We start from the raw sequence: 18,517 nt of genomic DNA on the forward strand, positions 1-18,517 counted from the left end.
TTCACCCTAACCAGCATGCATATAGGGCGGGATTCTCTACAGAGACTGCCTTACACTCGGCGTTTGGCGCATTGAGGAGCAGCTGGAAAGGGGGGAGGTAATGGTGGGAGTATTTCTAGACACAGAGGGAGCGTTTAACTGCACCTCTATCGAAGCAGTTGTCAAAGAGGCAGGACTACATGTGATGTCTGGACCATTAATAAAATGGCTTCAGGGCATGCTTACATGCAGGACTGTGATCTCGGAACCGTAACGGTCTCCGGCAAGGTCAGTAAGGGATGCGCGCAGGGCGGGGTGGTGTCGCCTACCATTTGGTGCCTGGTGGCAAATGGGCTACTGGAAGCGCTGAATGGGTGGAGCTGCTATGCTCAAGCCTACGCGGACGATTCCCTGATACTGATAAAAGGAAGTGAAATTGGCGCAGCCATGGACGCCATGCAGCTTGCATTAAGGAAAGTGGAGAGATGGTGCTGCTCGGCGGGACTTTCGGTTAACCCGTTAACCCGTTCTCTCGCAAGTACAAGTTAGATGCCTACAGAGCACCCAAACACTCTGGAGTCGCCCTACAGGTAAAGGACTCAGCTAAGTACCTCGGCATTGTTCTGAATAAAAAGTTAACCTGGGAGAAGCATCTCACGGCCCAGTGCGATAAATTCCTGGTGGCTCTCTGGACATGTCGCAGGGCATTTGGCAGTACATGGGGACTAAGTCCCCGGATTATGATGTGGCTATACAGGGCCGTCCTGGTACCTCGTCTGGCCTACGCCGCGTTGGTCTGGTGGCCAAGGGCGGAGCTGGCGGGTTCTAGGGCACCGCTAGAGAAACTCAGGGGCAGGTGCTAAGGGGGGGGCGACAGGGGCCTATAGGACCACGCCTACCAAGGCACTTGGAATCCTTGTGAAGGTGGAACCACTCCATCTTACTATCATTGGGATGGCTGCTAAGGCAGCGCATAGACTCAATGCGTACGGACAATGGACACAAGGCACGAGGCACACCCGGTTCCCGGGTGGGGTGGGTCTCTTGTCGGAATTTTCCATCAAAACTGATATGATGACCCCGCACTACTTCTTTGGAAGAAGATACGGGGTCGTGATACCGACAAGAGAAGAATGGAAGGCCCGCAGGGACAGTCTACCAGGAACTGAGGACGTCTGGTACATAGATGGCTCTAGGGCAGAGACTGACACTGGTTCGGGGTATTACTGCCAAAGGGATGGAAGGGGAACCTTCTTTTCCCTGGGGCGGTATGCTACGGTCTTCCAGACCGAGATATACGCTATACTGACCTGCGCTCAGAGGAACATTGAACTAGGCGCAAGGGATAGAATTATCACCATTTGCTCAGACAGTCAGACGGCACTTAGAGCACTTATGGCTCATAGGACGACCTCCAGACTGGTCTGTGAATGCAAAGTGGTTGTAAATCAGATGACCGCTCACAACAACAAGGTCAAGGCTGTTCTGGCTCCCAGGGCACACCGGGATCAGGGGTAACGAAATAGCAGTTAGACTTGCAGCTTTGGGAGCTAAACACCCTCCAATCGGGCCGGAGCCCTACACAGGTGCCGCAAGGTGCCTGCTAACGGGCGAAATCCGGGGCTGGGTTGAGAGGGAGCATACTAAGGAATGGCAAGGAACTCAAGGATGCAGACAAGCCAAAGCGGTAATGGGACAGGACACCAATGTCGGCTGGACCAAGTGGATCGCAGGAGGCAGCAGAAATAACTCCCGACACCTGACACAGATAGTGACCGGGCACATCCGCTTAAGGTACCACGGTCTAAAGATGGGGAAGGAGACTACGGGTATATGCAGGTGGTGCGAGGGAGCGGAAGAAACGCCTACCCATGTACTGACTGTTTTCCCAAAATTTGCGCAGCTCAGACATCAGTGCTTGGGGGAGCTTTTCCACACGTATGAAGAGATTAGGCCACTCGACGCGGGAGCCATATTGACCTTCTGGAGAAGGGCAGGCTTACCTGCGTAGGGGATGCCATGACGAAGGGTGGTACAATGGGTTTACAGCCTAAGTGCCAGGGATCTTGGTGGTCCCCCCTTCATAGTAATAATAATAATAATAATAAAGCTAGTCGAAGTTAAATTTTCTACTACCCCTACTGAAAAAAATCAGATCACAATCAACTGATAATTAGCTGATAATCATGCCAAAACGTCAGCTGATTATCAGGTGATTTCGGCTCAGTATTTTTAATAACGCTGTTCGAATATTAGTTTAATATGCGAAGAGAGAGAGCGAGAAGGTTCGAGAAGCTTGTCACCTTAAGTTCAAATTCGACGCTTTTCGCTAGCCCGCACGGCACCAATGAGGTTGCCATGGCAACGCGCGCTCGCTCGCTCCTACTCTGTCTCTCTCCGACTGTGTTATTCAGTTATCGTATTGCCGAAGAGCTATGAGGACTCGCCTCACAGTGACGACCGTTAAACAATATCGTTTGCTAACGCGTCAGTACTTTTAACACTGTAGCCTTCATTTCTTTTCCGTAGTTTAAACACTTGTAAATACACTCTATCTTTCAATAAATATCAAAGCCTTTTCTTACGGCATATTAATTCAAGTTAACGGTTGAGAGTGTTTTTGTTTATTGCCAACTAGTCCTTCGAGATCCACAAGTCTGTAACATCAGTTCGAGAGACTATAAATAAAAGCTGATTGTTATAAATATGCGTTTATGTGAGATAAAATGTTGAAGATAATCAGGTGATAATCATTCAAAATTTGTAACCTTTAATATATTTATTATAAGTTGTTTAAAATAAGTAAAATTTATAAATTTCAAATAATGAGGGCCAGTACTGGTGTTACCATCAGGATGATAACACGAAAACTCTTGCTGTGAGCTCCAATATTTTTGTTTTTCAATAATTTAATTTAAACAAATTTTTTTTAATTGTTAAAAAATACAAATGTTGGAGCTCACAGATAGAGTTTTTGTGTTATCATCCTGATGGTAACACCAGTACTGGCCCTCATTATGTCCTCATTAGACCTGATTATCAGCTGATTATCAGTTGATTGTCATCTGATTTTTTTCAGTAGGGAATTTACGGTAAACAATTTACGCTTTCTATTTTTCAAATTTGGAAATTTTATTACTTTGACTTCATAAATTGCGGTGTTTAATTTTTTACTTTAAAGTAAAAAACGCACGCTTTTTACTTTTCAAAAGTTGGAATTGCAATATTTTGACTTTACTAATATCATTGTTGAATTATTGACTTTTGTACAGTCGAAAATTCGCACTTCCTACCTTTCAAAAGTCTAAATTTCATTATGTTAACTTTTTGAATGCCGGTATTGAATTTTTAACTTCTGTAAAGTGGAAATTTTGTACTTTCTAAAAGTCGAAATTTTAGTATTTTGACATTTTAAAGATCAAAACGACATTTTCTTTTATTGTAAAATTGAAAATTTGCACTTTTTACTTTTTAAAAGTAGAAATCAGTAAATTCTGACTCTGCAGCGTCCACTTTTCGACCTCGGCGTTTAGAGTGTACGGTGTACGCTGCGTACGATATTGTCAATTGCTGCAGCCGAAGACTATGAAATAACAGAATTTGTGTTTAAAGGAAGCGGTGTACACGAAACAATCTTAAGTTTTGAATTAAATAGTAAAGTTTATTCGTTATGAAAAAGCTTGTATGGCCTAAAACAAGACTCTAAAGAGTGTAATTATAAACTTTACGTTTCCTTTGCAGATAATGGCTTTGTACAATCATAAATTGATCCATGCTTATATTATATTAGACAAAAGATTGTGTAATTTATATTGCATTGTACGTAGACGACGAATTTATGTATGGAAACAATATAACAAGAATGAATGATCTAATTGTTAAAATGAATAAAAAGTTTCAATCTCAAAGTTTTGAAGCCGAGTTTTTTGATGGTATGCAAATTGTTAGAAACCGTAATTTAGGTATGTCAAAAATTTATCAAAGCGTTTACATCAGAAGAATTTGAGAATAATTTAATCATAATAACTGTGCGCCAATCAGTTGTCCCGCTGCGCCATGCAAATGTAAAATTCCAAAAGGGTGTGAATGAATCATCTATGCGTAATTTTCCGTATAGAGAAATGATTAGTACATTTTTTTCTTAATGGTATCAACACGGCCTCATTTGGCGTATATTATAGGTGTTCTGAGCAAGTTTACTGAAAACCCAGATGAGAGTCACTGGAATGGTGTAAAACACGTGTTTCGTTATTTATCTGAAAGTATCGAAAAGGGAATAATTTTTAGTAGTACTAATGAAAATTTACTTGTATCATATAGTGATTCTGATTTGTCGGAGGATATAAATGATAGCAAAAGCACGACTGGAATGGTGTGCAATTGAACGGCGGACCTGTATCTTGATTGTCACAAAAGCAGTCGTGTGTTTCGACTTCATCTACTGAAGCCGAATCAATTGCTTTATGTACAGTAACCAAAGAAACCATTTGGTTAAGAAACCTGCTTTGAGGTTAAGAAAACTGTCAGGAAGGTCTAAGCACATAGGCACGCAGAATTTTTATACATGGAGTAAAGGAAAAGATGCGGAAGTTTTAGTAGAATATATATCAACTATAACGTAGGTTTTTCGTACGGTCACCGACTGACTAAAGACTACGTTACAAAGCCTCGCCTCACCGAATTCTCGCCGTATGGATGTATGTGTCTGTGCGTATATATACACCTGTATCTAAGCTTTTATTTAGTACATTGTTAGCCACTTAGTCTCATTTTCTTTCTATGTATTGCTTGCATATCAAAATTGTTTTCACTCCATATATAATTCTATACAGTTTTTGTACTTTTCTGTTTAATGAATGAAATTATTTTTCTTAACACGTGCATAAAAAAGACCCGTTTTTATATATCTTTATTTGTGATCTGCTGTCAAAATACAGGCGCAGATCTGTAAATGATCATCACTCTTCTTAAAAACTAAAATTAAATACGCTCACAAGACCAAGAAGATGCAGAATAATAAAGGCCCGAATTGCGAACCCTGCGGCACGCCGGACGACACCAGAACAGATGGAGAGATACAATTGCTAATACGAACCCTCTGAAACCGATCGGTCAAGTACGACGACAACAACCTAAAAACATCGCCCCGAACACCAGCATTCCAAAGCTCAGACAGCAACCTGCCATGGTCTTCCCGGCCGAATGCCTTAGAAAAGTCTATGTAAATAGAGTCCACTTGAATAGACGTCGCAAATAATTTTTCTATTTCTTCACGAATTTTCCGGGTTGAATAATCGGACTGAAAACGCCGTGGGGCTCGATACTCGAGTCGAGCTTGCCGCACTGGCATAAACAGGGCTTCAGATAGGCGCGCAACGGTTCGAAATTGCGCGCACAAATTTTGGCCGCCGAGCGCGGGGGGCGATCGTACTCACACACAAAGCGTGGAGTCGAGAGCGTGTGTTAGTTAGGCATTTTCGCATTTTCAGCATAAGAAAAATTGTAAGAATTCCTGTAAAATAGTAACAGGAGTGGCAGTGTCACCGGTCGGATTATCGAGTGACTCGACGCGAGGTCGACAACCACAACATCAATTTATTTTTTTTTTCCGGTTACGAATTTAGCGAGCGACAAGTTAAGCGGGATTTGTGTCATCTTTTTGTTTTCTTTTTTTTCTCACCTCCTGCTACTTGTCGCACCGACTGGGGACACAACGGCGTAAGCGAGCGTAACGCACAGCTATGAATTGCGAAACACATGCACACGCGCGCTGGACTCTAGCGAGCAATACTTGTTGCTAAAGCGTGCGCAGAGTAAATAAATCAGAAGAAACCCAGATAATGTTGAACGGCATGGAAGACGACGTTGGAAACTGGGTACTGAACCTCGCCAGCGAGCTGCAACAAACATTGTCGAGCCTACGACTAAGGCAGGACGGAAATGCAGAGGACTAATGGGTGCGTCTGCACAGGTGGCTGATGGGCGAATATGACCCGTCGGACTTCGAGCCGACGGGCGAACTAGAAGCCGCGGCAGTAAAACAAGAGAGAGCGGAGAGCCGCAGATCATTCTTGGAGACCACTTGTGCAGAAGAGAAAAGAATGGGCATTAATCCGCATCCACTGGAAGAGCTGATTTCGGACCCAGGAACACAAGGACGACTACAGAGAACTTTAGACAACGCCGTCGAAGAGAACGTCGTCGTACCAGAAAATGTACAGGAAGAAGCCGGAGTGGATAAGGACGAGTTTAAAGACTGCATCGTGGAGATGGACGTACAAGAGTACACGATGCCACCAGGCATGGTAGATTACCTGGGAAAAAATGCAGCGAACAGTTAGAAGTCTGCAAGAGGAGGTGAGCCAGCTCGAGCAAAAGCGCACGGAAACGCGTGCCTCCAGCACCAGGACGGACGGCGAGTCGAGACAACCGCCACCAAGAGTCACGGCATCATATTTTTCTATTTGTTTACTAAAATTTTAGCATCTTCATTTTCATGATAATCAGTTAAAATTCGAAAAAATTAAAGCATAAAAGGCAAAAATTAGAAAACTGAAATTATGAAATTAATCTATTTCTAAAACGAAAATGTTGAATTGAAATATTAGGAAATATAAAATAACAAGTATTATGAGGAGTAATTTTGTTTTAAATTTATTCTTTTAACTGTCATTGTTTTTTTATGTTTTCAGTTTCAAAATTTTACCTTTCATCAAAAATCAATGCCTAATCTCGTGTTTTAAATCTTTATTAGTTACAATTTCTTACCTCCACTTCTATTAGGAATTGATAGTAGGAAAAAGATTTTAACAAAACTTGAATTTGCACTAGTCTGTATTACTCTCTCTCTCTCCCCCTCCCTCTTCCTCTAAATTACATAATTTATGCAGATGATACACGAATCTATCACCATTACCACTCGTGCTATCTCGGAATGCATGATGTGCATTTGATCAGCTTGCCTTTTTTACTGACCTCTTTATCAGACTCTGCCACTCTTTTGCATTTCTTCAGGTTTGTGCCTGTGCAAGGCACGAGAAACCCTAAAATCACGCTTAGGGCAAGTTCTATGGAAAATATTTGCTTTGAAACAGTTGGAGTCAAGAGCAAACAACTTAGAAAAATTGAGTGACTTAGTCGGAAATTCAGTTCACGACCTCTGGAACGAGCGAGTTTCAGCTGACTTAGGTGTGCGCCTTAGCCAACTGAGCCACAGACGCTCTACTAATATTTTATTAATAATTGGAAAACATTAGATGAGAATCAGATGAAAATCAAGTGATTTTGGCGTGATTTTTAGATAAGAATCAAGTGAGTCTTATTTGATACTCACTTGATTCTTATATTCTGATCTGATTCTCATCTGATCCTCATTTAATTCTAATTTGATTCTTATTTCATTCCCATCTTTTCGAAGTCAAATCTTATTTTTTTAAATCTTTATTTAGAATTGTAAAGAATTTGCGAGGATTTGTAAAGTTAGTAAGAAACAAGTCTCAATTAAAATTTAACAAAATAACATTTGGCTATCGTTAGATGAGAATCGAATAAAAATATGAGAATCATATAAGGCTCACTCGATTCTCATCTGGAAATAGTGCCAAAATCACTTTTGATTCCCATCTGATTCTCATCTAAGACTTTTCGATAGGGTTTCTCTGAGAGATCTGGAATCAGAACAAAATGTAAAAAGAATAATGCTTTATTTATTGCTCTAAGAGTGAAAAATGTGTCTTCATGCGTAAATTGGAAAGATAATATAATTGGAGTATTGTTTCAACGCATAGTGTGTATGTAATAATTAAGTGTATTTATGTTCTTCCCATCGGGGCACTTTCCCGCCTCTTCGTTTGTATAAAATAATTTTCTATCGCTCAATAATGATGAACAGAAAAATATCAGCGAGAAAATTTTTAATGCAGAATGTAAAAAGGCTATTACCGTTGCGCATGAAAAAAGCTTTGCATTAATATAAGACATAAAAGTTAACTCTTTTTGAATATAATGCGTTAGAAAGTTAAAATGCAAGTTTGCCGAAAAGTTGTTATTTTTAAACACTATTAAGCTTACAAATATATTTATATTTTACCACATTTTTATCTTGGCGTAATATTTCTTGAGAAAGTTCATATGATGTTAGTTCAGCTTCCATTTTATGTACTTTTGATTCCAATTTTGCACGTTCACTTTCCAAATTTTTTATTTTATTCATTGCCGATTCTGTGATTCCTAATTGACAATTTGATAAGTCAGTAGTGGATTTAACTTTTTCTTTTAACTTATGAATTTCCTGTAAAAGTATAAATACTAAAGAATATTGAATATGAGATATAACATATTTTTATTGGTATATTTTGATTCATGTGCGTACAGGTTAGATCTACACGAAAGTCACAATATTACAAGTGTTGGCGAGTTACTTAATTAGCTGATAAATAGTAAATCTAATATATAGTTCACTGTAAGTAATAGAAATTTTTGTATTTTTATGTATCAAACTAGAAAAAAACCACTTGCTTCACGTTTACCATATGATAGTTATTATACTTTATTGTGGAGTATGTTTCGGAAGAATAAAAAACTAAAAAATTATATTTGTTTGTATAAATATGTAGATATTATATTTTATCATTATAATACAGTCTATACTAAGATTATATGAAAAAATTTTATTAAATATATACTTTTATCAAATATCTTCTATTATATGTGCCTTCTCTTTTTGTAAGGCCTGATGTCATTCGCGGTGTTGTGTATATCCGAGTGTCTGCAAGAGGCAGCGTCATGCACCGGACTCGAGTTTGAAGCCACGCGAAATTTTACAGGACAAGACTGTGCCTGATTGCACTAATTTTTTTTAGCAGATCCCTGGGCAGGGATCCTCGAATGGTCGGTGGATGACACTGACGGAGGCACGACAGTAGCTCCATCAGAGGAGGCAAGAGACAGGGTGTAAGCTTTTATTTTGTCGCTCGTGAGATCGACGACCTCCCGCAGTCTCACGCACTTTCTGGACATCGCCACCATCTCGCTGTTACGCTCAACCAGCAGGGCCTCGAGCGAATTCACCTTCGTCTCGAGACCGCCAATTCTTTGTGTTGAGGATGCCGAAACACTTAGGGAACCAGCGATCTCCCCGAGCTTGGACACGATCGACCACTGGTGGGAGGTTATCGCTCTCTCTCTCTCTACCGTCTCACGGACCAGTAAGGAGAGCAGGGAAGAATCCAGACGGCGAGTGTTGAGCATCGGAAAGGATGCTGTAGTCGGAGTGCTGGCCGATTCAAGGCAGCCGAAGTTCGTCTCCCCTGCATTATATTCACCAAGGAGCGGGGATGACCGTGCGTCTGACAGTGGTTGTAGAAGAGGTGATGGTGCGAATGTGCTTCTGCGCGAGCGCGATTTTAAACCAGATGAGGCAATGATCGATACATCTGAAGAGCCCATACTAGCCTCATCCTCTAAGGTGTCGAAACTGTTGATTCTTTCGCTGATGCTTTCACTGGTTTTGCTAGCAACGATGTCGTGACTGCTGCTATTCAGGCTGTCCTTAGTTGGCTCTCCGGAGGACGAGTCACCATTTTTAATCGACTCCGAGCCAAGCGAGTCACCAGCAGGCTCCGTGGGTGTTTTGTCCATGCTTTTGTAGCCATGCGACGGCTTGTTTATGTTCGAGGTAAGACGTTGGTTGATCCTCGACGCGTTGATTTTCCTGCGATTATGCTCGACGAGGTAGGCGAAATCGCTTTATATGTCTTTTGTCTCCACAATGTTTCTGCTGGTTAAAAATCTCGAGTAATATCGAGTACAGTTGTGTAGGTTGTGTCGAAAATTATCGAGACAGTGTTGAGCAACGATAACGCGACAAAAGCCAGTGCTTATTTAACAGTTTGAATATTGGCCTTAGCCGCTTATACAATTCTCAGCACTTTTGCACACACTAGCGCAGCATTTCAGGCACATTTTTAAGCGCATTTGAGCGTTGTTTTAATTGATGCGGCAACGGATAGATAGGAGAAAAATCAGTAATCAATTTATAAAAAGCGGTGACTCGTCAGCAAATCACAGGGTAAAGGCAGCGCTGGGAGCCAAATCAAAACACGTCTTCGACGACGAACACGTCGCTTCGACGACTCGAACGATGCACATAACGGCTAACGTCCGCTCGCTATCACTTGGCCGTCATCGAGGGAAAGCCGACCAGGAAAAGGACCTTCTCGACGTAAGGTGCGGCATCTTCGCGGCCGCACGAACGTCTGTCGAAACGCCCTGTTACAACTGCGTACAGCGGCGCCAGGAAATCGCGAAAAATCGTTTAAAGAAATAAAAGTTAAATCACCGGTATAAATTTCGAATTCGAAGCGTGGCTGGCAACATCGCGCAAACATCGTAGCGGGCGAGAGAACGCCGCGAGTAAGCGGTGCAGGCGTAAACGAAGCGTGTTTACGCCGCGCTAACTGTCGTCGAGTTACGGAGACGTCAAACACTGTGTATAGTGCGAGTAAGAGAGAGAAAGACTCCAGAAGAAAAGCGGCTCGGCAGGAGATTTTCGTGAGCCGAGTGGCAGGCTCAAGATTAGTCAAATTAGTAGGTGTGCGGAGTACAGCGCACACAGTAGGAAATCGCCGTGTCGCGCCGCACCGAAGTCAGACCTAAGGCGAGCGCAGAAGGGGAGCCGAGCGGAGCGCGCGGAGGGGGGACGAACGGCACACGCGGAGAGAGACAAGCTCGCGTGCGACGAAGTGTGCAGCCAGAACACACTATATAGGTGTGCTCGCTGCGTCGCGCGGCGAGAGCCGAAAGTAACGCGAGCTACACTGTATAGATATATTCGCCGCGTCGAGCGGCGAGCCGCGGGGTTAGCATCTAATACTTCGCGCGCGCTGGCGCACGGGGTCGTACGAAAAGCGGATTGATACCGCTCCGTAAAGTGATGACTACAGGCCTCTCACACTCACACGAATATAACTGTCGTGCCTCCAGCATCTAGGTAAACAGCGCACCAGGCCACGCGCCGGCAAGAGTAACCTTTGCCGAGAAAGCGACGATATAAGCACGTCTGTAACTTTGAAAAACGTCTGGTTAGACAGTAACATCAGAGGGGGACTCGCAAGAGGGTTAAGAAAGCTAGACGCCTCGACGACCCCAGAAAATAATAGACAGAAACCAAGAGATATCGTTGGAACAGTGCGCAAGTGGGCAATTCGCAGGCACGAGCGCAGAACGAATCGAGAGACTTTTGAGCCAGCTAGAGCAGAATATGGCAAGCGTGCAGATGATAGATGAAGAAAAGCTAGCTGCACTGCCTTACGTATTTACGGGCCTGGCAGCCGAATAGTACCACAACAACAGAGATGAATGGCAGAAATGGGAGGATTTCCGAGGTGCAGTACTGCGCTAGTACGGAAGGAACAGGCGGCTATAACAACGCCTCCGATGTAGAGAAAAGATACCAGAGCGCGCACGAACCCGTGCGCAACAATGTGACTTACCTTCTAAGGATGATGAAAGAGATGAAACCGCCTCCAACCGTAGACAGAGCTCTAAATATTCTATACGCCGTCGCCATCAGCAGCACAGTCAACCACAACGAAACCCACCAAAGTGGCATCAGTAGCATTTAAGACGCCCACCAACTCAAGAAAGAGCTGAAAGGCGGAGGAAAACCGCACCATGTTAATAACACCATAGTAACACAAGCCAGATAAGCAAGAAAACAGAAGTGAAAAGGGACCGATCTGCTACAAGTGCCACAAAAAGGGCCATATAAGAAGAAAGTGCACGGAGGGAAACGAGGAAGTGAGCGCGTAGAGGAGGCCGGCGCACACTCGCAGAACTCCGGCACGACCTCTAAGAACAGCAAGAAGGCGGGGGGTGAAATTCGCCTCGCGAATGAGGTCTACGGAAAGGTGTGTGCCAAAAGGCACATGGCAAGCGTAACCCCGCGCAGATCGGGAAAGAAGCTTGGCGCCGCGACAGCGGCAGGTCTCAGTAAAGAGACAGGCAACGGACGAGGGCGCGAAAAAGTCTCCTGCGCTCTTATTCCTGTTGGCAACGTCTGCCGACAGAAAAGGCGATGAGGCAGGCTAGTGCGGAGCTCAGCACAAAGAACCTGGTAGGATCGACAACAAGCCCGACGAGGCAACAATGAAGATTATACAATCCAGTGCGTGCCTCTACGGAAAGCTAACGGAAAAGCCGCGTTATCGGCATTCAAAGAGCGAGTCATACTGCGCTCCGGGGCGCCGAAAGTATTTCACTCTGACAACGGCATGGAGTTTAAAAATAAACTAATTGTGACGAGACACGAGTCTCGAACATGTAAATACGTGTGAATACGTGAACGCACCTATACACATCCGCACCGCGCGCCTTTATAAGGGCAGTTCTACTTAAGCTCCACTCCGGGTCGTATCGTGCGCACACGTTACTACAAGGAACAGCGAGAGATAGACCTTCGCCGACGAAATTGTCTCGTGAGCCCACGTGACGATTTGGTAGACAAACTGAAACCCTAAACTCCGAATTGCCATCGTGAGCACACGAGGCAACCCGGAACACCCGAACGACATCGAGCCTCGTCTACGTGAGCACACCTGGACGATACCTGGTGCCACCGTAAAATCCTAACCTACATTCCGACACATTGCTGCCTCCCTCTACCACTGTGAGCCCACAGGGTTGAGGGAGTAACAATAGTTCCGCCGGCGATTCGCCCGGTCGTGCGCTCACGTCCTAGTGAAACAAAGGTAAATTCCTAACCAACAAAGCCAGCCTTACACCGACATCTCACGACTCGCTTTATCTCTGTGGGCACACAGGATAAAGAGAAGAACGAGACAAGCGACGAAGATTTGTGAAGCCGTGCGCTCACGACTCCACAAATCCGAGGGATAACCTCATAACACCGTGACACTATCCCGGCCGTTACTGTACACACACAGAGCGGTCGAGATCGTTGTTACACGATACATTCGGATCGGCGTAGCCGTGCGCACATGACTCCAACGTACCGAATTAATTCCTAACCTCAAAATTCGCCACCGACCCGGCATACCGCTACCAAACCGATACACTACAGCCGCGAACACCGAATCATTCTTGTAACGAAATCGCGTATATCTTCCTGTAAATTGTTAACCGCGTTAGTTTAAACAATTCTACTAGTAAAGGCGAAGTATTTTTAACAAGACGCATAATTGATTTTTGTTTCAGCCGGGATTTAACAACTGATTCCAAATGCTAATATTTAACTAAGAAATATATTTTGTTATTGTTGAGAATATAAAAGCAGGCTCTTTTTTGCTCCTTTCCCCTATCCTGATCCTGGAACCGACTTACTATCCAGTCTCTTGGGGACAGTTAAACCGTTACATAAAAAACGAATATCTGGCGGCATAAGGCATTCAACATTCCTATAACCTGCCGTAGCATTTGCAGGTAAACCCTGTAGAAAGGGAAAATCGGATGGTGAAAAGAGAGATAGCGACGTACGCCAAAGGTAATCACTGCACCTGGGACCAACACTTAAACGAAATTGCGTTCCGGTATAATACGACAGTGTACGTGGCGACCGGAGCGTCGCCCGCGATGCTAAATTTTGACAGGCAGCTAAATGCACCTGCGTCATTGCGATGCGAGAAAGACCGAGAGGCGCTCGAGTGAGAGGGGATCAGCCAGTGGTAAAAACGGCTCGCTAAACCCCCGGCGTTGCACGAGCAGGCGAAAGAATTATCAAAAGTAGCGCAAGATCGACAGGTGGCGCATTTTGACAAGAGACGCCGTCCTGCAGAATTTAAGGTCGGCGAATTAGTGTGGAAGCGGTGTCATACACTCTCGTCTGCAGCGGCAAAGCTCGCACTGCCCTTCATCGGCCCGAATACCATCATCGCGTGGGTCGGATCAAACACTTCCAGTCCAAAATGCCAAAGGGAAGATAGAAGATTTCTTGGCCGCCAAAGAACTTAAGAAGTATTACGGCCCCGAAGATGACGAAGAAGACGAAACGGCTACTCGACCACCGAGGGATAACGCGAACAAAGGGGCGACGTGCGACCTGCCCGAAGCGAGCGCACTCGAGCAAGAGCTCGAGGTTGATATTGTAGCACTGGGGGGGGGGGGACAACGCGTTAGAGCCGATTTGTAATGGCAGCGGTAGCCGAGCCCCAGGCAAGCGAGAACAAGCGAACGAAGTTAGAAGCCCCCCGACACCCGTGCGGACGTCCACCAAAAAAACAAAATCGGCGAGCGAATGACGCGGAGCATGCTGAAGATTCCGTGCTGCTCTACGCGCCTGCCGGCGGTGCAAAGCCTGAGACACACAAACCCGGGCGACCGCAAGGCGCCAAGAATTGCATGCCGCTAGGCAATACGAGCATGCCACCGTGCCGAACTTAAGCACAGCGTCGATTTGCGAATCAATCATTATCCTCACAATGAACATTATCATAATCGTAGCATTTTTTTTCTTTCTCCTTTTGCCCCAAACAGAAGATCGACTGCAGCAACAGCGAAGAATGGATCGAGTTCGCAATCGCAGAGCTTCGCGCCCAGACGGCGCGATTTTCATATTTAAAATGCTCATTAGCAGTTATTTGGGTTTTGAAACTACTTTCATTCTACTTTTACACATATTTTTTCTAATGTATTTTTCACGCTGAATCGAAATCCGGTAGATAAATTGCCGTAGGATGTCCCCCTTAAGAGAAAAACACAAATTACACGATTTTAAGCAATAATTTGCGTTTGTTTCTCATACATTCTATGGCAATTTAGCCATAGTAGTTTGATTTAGCGTGAAAAAATACATTTAAAACATGTGCAGGAATTAACTTTGTCCATTTTTCTAGGCTTCGCATGGTAATTAATACATTTATATCGAAAGTTTCCACGTTCGAGCACCATTTTTGAGGTTATGTAACAACATTTGAATATCGGGAATATTTTTTCCATATTCTAGAACACTTCACCTTATAGCATACCAAATTTCATTATCCTACCTCATTTCGTTTGAGGGATTTACGATTTTGACACAAAAATCCAAAAACACGCCACTGTGCGCCGTATGAATTCGTTCGTGAACTTTCGGAGATTGTATTAACGGGATTGGTTAAGCGATTGCGTTCGTGGCTTAATCACACCGGAAAAGCATACGTCACAGTGGCTGCCCAATTAGTGGGACCCGATCACAGAAAAGACAGTGAATTTTATGCGAGCGAAAAGTGCGCGACTCCGAACACGTGCAAATCAACTTGCACGTAATTGTTGCTTAGCCAATAATTTCAGTGACTAGAAAGAAAATTAATACCGTGTCAATTCGCAATAATTAGTGCCATATTAATTCGCAATTTAGCCGGGAAGTGTAACAAACTTATAATTTGCTAAACGAGAATACCCGAGACCACGTGGAGATAGCCACGAGAGCCAAAAACTGGGGTTCGCAAGAGTGATTGAATTCATGATTTACCGGTATACCTCGCGACTAAAATACGGAGGCGAATAAACATTAAATAAACTTTCTTATGCTTGACTAAAGTCATTGTTAAAAGAAATTTTGAGATCAGATAAATTTTTTTTTCATGAATTTAATACATGTTAGAAGTGTTTATTTGAAAATATTTTTTTGCAAAACCCCACACTTATCTGGAAACTATATGTGTTTGAAGCATATCTAAAAGTGTTCTCCGAAGCCCAAATTTTAAGTAAGTCTGCGGTAGCTGAAAAATGGAAATTCTGAAATTGGCCTTCGAAGAAATGTCATACCTGATAATATAGCACATATAAACCTGGTTTTATGTTTCTTACATTATACCTGAATATATTTAATAGTTTATTCATTTTTTAAACAATTTGGGACAAATATAAACAAAAAATTGAATTTCTAATTTTTTGACAATTTAAGGTGTATCCGTCCCCTTATTGTGGATGTGGAAGAAGTGTTGGAGCAGGAAGATGTTAAAGATGTGTAAGGAGTACTTGCGAGAGATGGACGAGAAGAATTGGTGACCAAGAACCACACTGTTGATGCTCTCATACCATCCAGAGAAATTAAAGTTATGGAGGGAAACGTAAAAGTTGTAGATCTTGCTGAACCGAAGATGAATTTAGCTATGCTTGACGGAGTATCTGACAGTACTGACCGGGGTTTCGCTGCATCTAAGGAGATTAGTTTAGAAGGGAGAGCCATACTTGCAAGTACATTCGTTGAAGACGTCTTACAGCCAAGCACGTCTGGAATCAGAGATGCGAGAGGAAGAATAACTGATAGACTGAAAGCTGTATACAATCTCACGGTACTGCAAGGAGTCCTATCAGGAATGGAGAAAATCTTGAATGAAGGTGTGGATGATCAGCTAAAGAATAAGAAGATTGTGCAGTCAACGATTGAAGAGAATAACATGGAAGAAGACAGGAACAACACAGTACGGAATTACAGTCAACATAATTACGCTATCGGAAGTGAGTATTCCAAAATTGTAAGCTGGTATCGGACACTAGCATGCCGAGGAACGTATCCTCCGCACTTGCAATTATATGTGGTTTGTATTGGTGATGAAGTAAATGTGTGTTGTGTTAGAGTAATCCTAGTTGGATGGTTGGTGAGGAGAACTCGTAATTAAACAAGGCTCTAATATTCTGATATAACTCTCTTTATTTTCTTCTTATATATATATATATAACTCGGGCGACGGAGCTGTTGCTTCGAGAGCGGTCGGCAGGAGAGTGAGTACTTAGCAGAGCACGCGTGAATACCTAGCGCTGCCCGCATGGTGGCGCTAGATTAGCCCTGTAGTCTTCTATAGACGGCAAGCGGCGCGAAGACTCGCCAACATGTTGTCTTGTTGAATTATGTCGAGTCTGTACTCATACCTTCTTGTAATTACAGAAAAATTTAAATGGATCGAGAGAAAGGCATGTCGCCAATGTGGATTTTGTTCAGCCGGATTTTATCGTTGTACCAGCCAACGTCTTTCTTTTGCAATGAGCCTTGAGGCATGTCACCCCAAAATCCAAAATAGAGCGAGGCTGTGAGCCAAAAATCCAAGACGGTGTGAGCCTGGCTTAAGCTTCGGATCGCCGCCGAAAAAAGAAAGAAAAATAATTACGTCGAGTTGTGAAGGAGGTAACAAGAGCTGGCCCCCCTACCCGGTCGAAGAGCCTATTCTCGATACAAGGAGTCTGCCTCCACGGCCCTCCACCACGCCTTCTTGTCACTATGTCTCCGACAGCTTAGAAGCTGTAACATTCGCCGCGGAGAAGCCGTTTTAAAGGAGAACTTGCCGACACGCCTCCCCTCGAACTTTCTGCCAGTCAAGAAGGCGAGGAGCTAAGAGCCCATGGATTGGAATCCTAATTTACAGCCGGATTCTAGAGTGCGACATCTAGACCAAGATGAGTATCTTTAACCTATACTGGGCTGACTAGTCTTCACGACTCGTCGCACCTCTAACCTTAGTTTGAACTAATAACTGACTAGTGCGATTCACCTCAGTGCTAACGTCGCTTGGTTAAAATATATATTGCAATAGTAATAAAATTCAAGTTTTGTTAAGATCTTTATTCCTAATGTCAATTTCTAATAGGGGTGAAAGTAAAAATTTTAATTAATAAAAATTTGAAGTACGAAAATTACTCATTAATTTATAATGAAAGGTAAAATTTTGAAACTGAAAATATTAAAAAACTATGACAGTCGAAAAATAAATTTAAAACAAAAATACTCCAAACTCTTGCTATTTTATATTTCCTAATATTGAAATTAAACATTTTCGTTTTAGAAATTGTTTATGACAGTCCGACGGGGCAATGTTTAGGCTATACGGTGGATGCATCAAAACTTACCAGCCAAACTCTCTCAATTTTTGACGAGTCATTAAAGATATGTTCGGTCTAGCATTATTGTAATGGAAGACAACGCTTTTCCTATTGATCAATGCTGGACGTTTTTTTTTTAATCGCCTGCTACAATCGCACCAGTTGTTGACAGTAAACAGTCCAATTAATGGTTTGTCGGGTCTCAAACACGATCTCTTTAGAACATTATTGTTGTGCGCGATCCATTTTTTATCGCCCGTAATTATTTATTTCGAAAATGACTCGATTTCGTTACGTTTCAGCAGGAATTCACAAATGAAAACTCGGTCCATTAAATTTTTTGACGTTAATTTGTGTGGAACCCAAGTATCCAGCTTCTTTTTGTATCCAGTCTTATGGAAATGGTTCAAAACTGTTTTATGATCGATGTTTGGTTCCATAGCGATGTTGTAAGATGAAATGTGTCGTCTATCTCGATTTTTTCAAGAATTTTATCGATTTTTACAACGGCTGGCCGACCAGGGCGAGGTTCATCTTTAAGATCGAAATTTCCGGAACGAAATCGAGTAAACCAATTCTGACACTGGTGTTCACTTAAGCACTCATCACTATAAACACTGCACAATTTTCGATGAGCCTGCGCTGCAGTTTTCCCTTTTCAGAAGTAGAGAAAATGTGAAGAAAGTAGCTTTCCGGAATCTCCATTGTCAAAGCGCAATAATTT

The 18,517-nt window shown here is 43.1% G+C and overlaps 1 protein-coding gene across 1 annotated transcript in view; it reads right to left on the reverse strand.

The window, feature by feature from the left end:
* Positions 1 to 18,517, reverse strand: part of LOC107981654 (coiled-coil domain-containing protein 170-like) — a 290,914-nt gene that overhangs the window by 218,340 nt on the left and 54,057 nt on the right. The window contains exon 2 of the mRNA XM_032601858.1: positions 8,069 to 8,269. Coding sequence (XP_032457749.1) covers positions 8,069 to 8,191 — 123 coding nt within the window. The 5' untranslated portion in view covers positions 8,192 to 8,269. The remainder of the gene's footprint in view (positions 1 to 8,068; positions 8,270 to 18,517) is intronic.

This window comes from Nasonia vitripennis (assembly GCF_009193385.2).
Source record: "Nasonia vitripennis strain AsymCx chromosome 3 unlocalized genomic scaffold, Nvit_psr_1.1 chr3_random0010, whole genome shotgun sequence".
NCBI classification, from domain to species: domain Eukaryota; kingdom Metazoa; phylum Arthropoda; class Insecta; order Hymenoptera; family Pteromalidae; genus Nasonia; species Nasonia vitripennis.